The 6,808-nt window shown below is 28.7% G+C and overlaps 1 protein-coding gene across 1 annotated transcript; it reads left to right on the top strand.

The window, feature by feature from the left end:
* Positions 1-2,806: 2,806 nt before the first annotated feature.
* On the top strand, positions 2,807-3,402 carry LOC149574884 (uncharacterized). Its single transcript, XM_089812141.1, has 2 exons — positions 2,807-3,060; positions 3,143-3,402. Exons 1-2 carry the CDS (start codon positions 2,816-2,818, stop codon positions 3,234-3,236), a joined length of 339 nt encoding a protein of 112 aa, XP_089668267.1. The 5' UTR covers positions 2,807-2,815; the 3' UTR covers positions 3,237-3,402.
* The last annotated feature ends 3,406 nt before the right edge of the window (positions 3,403-6,808 follow it).

Genomic DNA, 6,808 nt, shown 5'->3' on the forward strand with positions numbered 1-6,808 from the left:
TTAGGTAAATAGCCTTTTGGGTGAAGATGGTACTACCAATATGAATCTCCATAATTTCCTTGAGGTCGCTACAAAGGTCGATCTCAATGGAGACACTATCTTGAGGGTGAGCATTGTAAAAAATTTTTGGCTCAAGGCATATCACCTTGCACTACCAATTTGCACAATAGGCTGCAAGAACAACCAACACAATATTGGGTGCCTAGGAAACTCAACCCAAATTGACACTTTAAGGTTGCAGTCATTAGAGACAACAAAGTCTCGAGGCCATCTCTAGAAAACTAAAAAGGAAACCCTATTAGATTAGGGGCCACAGGAAAACAGCCACAGGAAAACACATGTTTAAGCCTAGCTAGGGTTGCCAAAATGAAATAGAAAAAATCCCTTGGTAAGGCATTAAACACCCTTAAAAGGAGGGCACGTTGTGGTGTCCAGAACTTTGAGGCCCACTTTCTAAGCATGCTTTTAGAAGGATTGTGTCCAACAAAATAGCCTATCAGAGTTTCTTGCTCAACCCATGCACATGCAAAATCAAAATATTTAGCATTGAGAACAATATCAGGAGAGAAGTTACCTTGTGGAACACCTTGGGAACAAACTTGCACTGATATTTTCTTAGAGGATCCAATAGTGCCAACAAGAATAGCTCCAACACCATCATCAATTGCTAGCCCAAAAAAGGCCGAGACCATTATAACCTAAAACTAATTCCCACAGTAAATGTAATGTGAAATGAAAAGTTTTATAGGAAATTTGTAAAAACCCTAGTAGAGGTCATGATGAGTTGATTTTGAATATCCTATCATGGTTTTTATTTTAATATTTTAATATTGAAGCATGTAAACATCTTTAAAAATATTATCGTTGGTTCAAAAAAATTCTTTTACATAGACCAATATATAGTACTCAAATAAATATAACATTTAAATAATCTGTACTCATGCACACACACTTTTAGAATGAGTGTGTAAAACTATGTTTTGTTTAGTGCAACAATTAGAGCATATAACTGCAAATCGTTTAATTTTTTTTCTCTCCCAAATAATGATGTCTAAAATGAATACACTCAATTCCTTTAAATATAAAGTCATTTAATATCATGCACATTTATGCTTCGCTAGTAATAGGTGTAAACAATTAAAGTGAGAAGTTGGTGGTATTTATATATGTGAGCTTAGAAGGTCATCTCTACAACATTCTGAAGAAAGAAATAGAATTGAGCTATTATAGATAGCATGTGTATATGTATATTTGAAAAAATGAATTTAATAAAAATGAATAGGGGGAGTGTTGAAGGGTTTATAAACATGGAAACATGGACATCTGTTAGGTTTATAACATTTTAATTATGATATACAAGATGACTTAAATGATAACTGTAGAAACAACTAAATACTACTCTATTTTGAATGTCTAGATCTATTTTTAGTATTATGAAGTCCAATATGTAAAAAAAAAATGATTATATTGTAGGGAAACATATTTATTGTATTATACAACAAAAAATAAATTCAACAACTTATTCTATTTATGTGTTCAAGGTTATTGATAAAAAGTTACATGAAAAAGGTTCATTTAGATATATTTCCTTCTAATGTAAACATGGATTTTAATGTATGTTTTTATTTTAAAAAAGAATTCACATTAATGTTGCTTAAGTACCACATAAGTAATTAATTTAATAGTAGTTTTATTTTCAAGATTTATTTTATTGATAGAAAAAGATGGCATTCATGAATATGTCCATACTAATTATCACCATGACTCATTTAAATGATGTCTAATTCTTATCATGGCTTTAAAATTGTGCAACATTCAAAATGACCTATAAGATTAAATCTATTTATTTTTAAATTTAGAAAGTAAGGTAGAAACTCTTGTATTAGTAATATTTACATTATTCCTTTAAAAAATTCTTTGTATACCAATTTTCATCTTGACCTTTAAACGTAACTTCAAACCAAAAGAGGTAAATGCAACCCTATCCCTATATACAATCAAACTACTCATATATTTACATTTTTGAAAATAGACCATAAATCTCAATTGTCAATTTGGCTATCATCCTTCAATTCATTTATAAGAATGTTTCAAAAATTAATAACCTATTTTATAATAATTTTTATAATAAGTAATCAAAGTTATTTAACTTTTTAAGTAAAATTAAAATTAGCTACTTAGCCATTATATCTGTAGTTTTTAAATAAAGATTAAGAGTATTAAAAGGACACAACCTATCTACAAGACTCAACAGCAAGACCCATATGAAATAGCTAATAACTAAGTATCTATGTGACAATATAAGCATATCCTTTTACTATGTTTTTGGTCACATAAGCTTACATTGTATATTATGGCTTAGGTGCTAGATGTATGGCAAACTCAAAAACTTTAGATTAGAACTTTAGCTATTTTTGGCTTAAATAAATAATGCGAGTGACAGGAGACTCATTTCAAATTTGCCACATATTTCAAAATCAAAACAAAATTATATTTAATTGTTACAAAATCAATCTATTTCACATACTTTGACGCTTGTAGCCATAACTTTATTTGATTAATAATCTTGCATCATGTTGGCCCCAAAACATTGAACGTGAATTTTGGGACCACAGTCAATGACAGTGTTTTGTTTTGTAGCAATCATCGATTTTGTCCATTTTGGGTGGTGTTGGAATAGTTGAAACTTATGCAAGGGAATATGTTGCCCTAATTTTTTTTATACCACCAACGTAGAAGAAAATTCTGGCATAAAATTTCTATAAAAGGGAATTAGATGGCAACGATATTGTGAGGATATATGGAAAAAAGCAGAATGAGGTTTCTTTCTGTTGTGCTCAATTGCTTCTTTCCTGCGAAAGATAATAATGACGATGATGATGATGATATTGAGCTTCCTCAAGATGGAGACGGTGATAATGATAATGTTGAGCTTCCACGGTGCAATGAAGAGGAGAAAGAAGAAGAAGATGAATACACGGAAGATTTTGAGCGAGGCGTGGCAATAACTCTTCACCGTTTGGTTGGTGGGTCACTTCAAATTAAGCGTATTAAATTCAGGTACATCAGTGATATTCAAATTATTTTGTTTGTTGGTTTTTGAGGAGAATAGAAGATGAAATGAATTGAAATGTGGGTGCAGTCGTCAAGTGTTCAGCGAAGTGCAGGCGAAGTTGTGGTGGGAGGAAAATGGGGTGAGGGTGCGTCAGCATTATGATTCCACTGCAAATATTTAAAGATATTCAACTTTCTTATTTAATAGTTGACTTATTATAAGGAAAAGTTTTCATAAATGTAATGTGAAACACTGGTGACATTAATGGCTGAATTTCATTCTCTGGATCATCTTTTGTTGTACTGGTTGTCTCAACTTTCTCCTTGTATATGGTTGTATTATACTCATGTTTTGTTTTGGACATCTTATAGGGACTCCACAAGTAATCTACTCCACAAGTAATCTACTGGGAAAAAAGAAAAAAGGAAAAAAAAAATCAATTTAATATTTCTATAAGAGAGGTCACAAGTTCAAATCCCACCGGGGGGTAGGGTATGTACGCCTCATTTGTAGCACCAAGCGCCTCTCGAAAAAGAGTACGAGGTAGTCCCATATCACTGTCACCATATGTAAACCCAAAAAATATGGCATAGTGTCGTGGACTATAAAACCACCTTTCCTTTCCTTTTATATTAGATTTTGAAAAGTGTGAAATTAGATGCTTTTCTACTAGATCATCTTTCTTAATAATAATTGGTGAATAAAAACCTTGTCCCTTGTTTGAGCAAAAATGTATTTAGCCTTTACAAAAAATCAAGTGTCACAAAGTGGCCACTACTTGCCATAGATAGTGACTGAAATAAGAGATTGTTAAATTAGTTATATAAGTAGATTAAAAAATATTAAAAATAATACTTAATAAGGCTAATTAAAACTTGAGTTTGTTGCAATTAAAAAATCAAAAAATAGAATAAAGAAGATTTTTATTTACCCATTTAAAATGTTAGTAAAATAGTAAATTAATATAGACAAGAGCCTAAAACACAATAGTAATTTGTGAACCTCTCATGTGGGAGGTCTTGAGTTTGAATCCACTTAACACATAAAAAATAAAAAAATAATTACAATAAATAACAATAATTACTCTAGATTTCAGTCATTTACTAATCAAAAAATAATAACGAATGATAATGTATTAAATCCTTAAATTAAATTAAATTATTTATAAATATAATATATAATTTTGTGATTATTTTTTAAATATACAATATATTTAATAATAATAATTTTCAAATATTTATTAATTCATCTCCTAAAATCATGCTGAAGAAAATGACTTATGAACAAAAAGAGGTCTTACAACACAAAATGAAATCAACTAATGAAATTCATGAATTTCTTTTTTTATAATATATGAAATTTGCAAATGAATTAAAAAACTTTAGAAATGTTCAATTGCCATAAAATAGTTCTTGGTGATTGGAGAAAATTACTTGTGTAATGGGATGAAGTAGTATTTGTCTATGACAAGTACAATAAAGATGATACAACACAAAGAATATACATGCTCTAACCACTATATGTTGTTCACCATCCTAGAAACTAGAGCATAACAATAGATCAAATATTTGGTATTTATTGTTTGTCACAACTAGATTACAATAAAATAGTGTGAACCAAAATAGAAGGATCAACTTATTTATATTTATATTTGACAGATATAAATAACTATGTATCTTCATTATATATGTAGAAATATTCTTAAAATATAATAGTTGTCATTTCAGTTCAAGAATGTAAATAATATTTTTTGAAATCTATTATAATCAAAACAAGAGAAGACCTTAATTCACAAAACTAATAAATAAGAAACAAAAATAGAAAGATTACACAAAATCTAAAATAATGAAACCAACTCAACTAATTTGTCCCACCTAAGTCTACCAATCCTCATAACACCTTGATTGTTCACAAAGAATCATTACCACTATTTTTCTAAAACTCGTGGAGAAAAATTGTCATTTACATGCTTTATTCACCTTACTTGAAGTTTTTATCTTAATATACTAAGACATAGCCAACCAAATTATTCAAATATCATTTCCTCCAAATTTGAATTTTCTAAGAAGTTAAAACATCATTAAAAAATACTTATTATTGAATTTTTTGTAGCAAATTTTTTGGAGAGCTTGAGTTTGCACAACACATATTGCAAAATCATCTCGATTCTCCAAGAAGGATTTATAAATGGCACATGATCTGAAAAGTGTTTTAGGTTATTCTATTGTTATAATATTCAATGGGTCAAGCAGGAGACTTACTTTTGAGTATCATATAAAGACTTTCTTGGATCTGAACTACTTGAATTAAGTGTCTTTAACTAGTTTCAATTTCCTACAACAATAAAACTAGATTGTTGTTCATTATTTTAAATTCAATTAAGAATGAATCATTTATTCTTTTCTCAAGTGATGTTTATTTAGAAAATAAATAAATATCATTATCAAATGATTAATAAAATTTTCAAAAGATAAAAAATACAAGACGAATATAAGAATACAAAAAAAAATGGAAAATCTCTTGTAAAAAAATTAGGAGCAAAAAAGAATAAAAATATGAAGTTATTTTTTATACTCTATCACAATTGTTTTTATTTTTCAAATTTAAAAATTAAAATAATATACATAAATAAATTCAAAACTTACTAATATTTTCTTTAAAATTTGAAAATAGTCAAAGTGCCCTTGTGAAATTAAAAGGCTTGAGCCCCCAACATCTAACAGGAATGATGATTGAACCTTAAAAAAAATTGAAAATAATATTTTTACATGAAAATGAAAAATGGTAGCTCATAAATTTTTACTTATTTTAAATGATTTTTAGTTACTCTTGACAAAATTATTTATCTTAATTATTAAAGAAAAACCAAATAATTACTAGAGTTTGAATGATCAAGATAATAATTTTTCATTTTTTATCATATATAATTTAAATTATATTTATTTTATTACTTTCATATGAAATTAACTATTACATAATTTTTTTAATAATATATTATACATACTTGCTAATGAGAGGTTCCAATTATACCTCGACTCACAATTTCTTATGTTGTATAGTGAAAAATGTCATTTATTTATTAACAATTATGAATAATAATATTAATTAAATGTTTGATACAACTTGTAATTATGATGAACATTGCTCCCCTTAATGCCATAAACTCATAACAGGAACAAAGAAACAACATCAAATGCGAGAACGAAATATGGACTTCTTATTATTGTTGCAAATGCGAAATTACAAAATTTACAATTACAATACGCTAACCCAAATGGTTGCCTTCATTATAGTAATATGCAAGACAAAACTATGAACTACTACCTAAAGTTGTCCTAGACAATGTTCAAGCCTTTCTTAAACATGCAATTTTATACCACTCGGGAATGTTATAGATAATGAAACTTAATACCTAGGGCTAATAGACCCTAACAATACCTATAGAGTTGGCTAAATACATCTTTGACAATTATTTTAGATATTTCGGGTAGCCCAACTTCGAAAGGCCATAACTCTCGAACCATTACTCCGATTGACTATTATAACCACTTTTCAAAAATGCTAACACCTAATCTATAGACTCAAAATTGTGCTAGCACCCTTCCATCGAGGCTTTGGACCTCCTTTGGGAACTCTAAGCCCTCCAACGGTGAGCCTAAAGATTTCTTCTACAAATTTTTCCACCAAAAATCTGCAATAACTTCTCTGATACTTAAGCTGGAGCAATGAGACTTTTATGATAGGCTTATAACT

This window comes from Cupressus sempervirens, chromosome 2 (assembly GCF_028749045.1).
Source record: "Cupressus sempervirens isolate cs-2001-9-10 chromosome 2, ASM2874904v1, whole genome shotgun sequence".
Classification (NCBI taxonomy): domain Eukaryota; kingdom Viridiplantae; phylum Streptophyta; class Pinopsida; order Cupressales; family Cupressaceae; genus Cupressus; species Cupressus sempervirens.

Coding starts and splice junctions, on each gene's coding strand:
- LOC149574884 (XM_089812141.1), top strand. CDS start 2,816: ATGAGGTTTCTTTCTGTTGTGCTCAATTGCTTCTTTCCTGCGAAAGAT. Junction 3,061..3,142: donor ATTAAGCGTATTAAATTCAG/GTACATCAGTGA, acceptor ATGTGGGTGCAG/TCGTCAAGTGTTCAGCGAAG.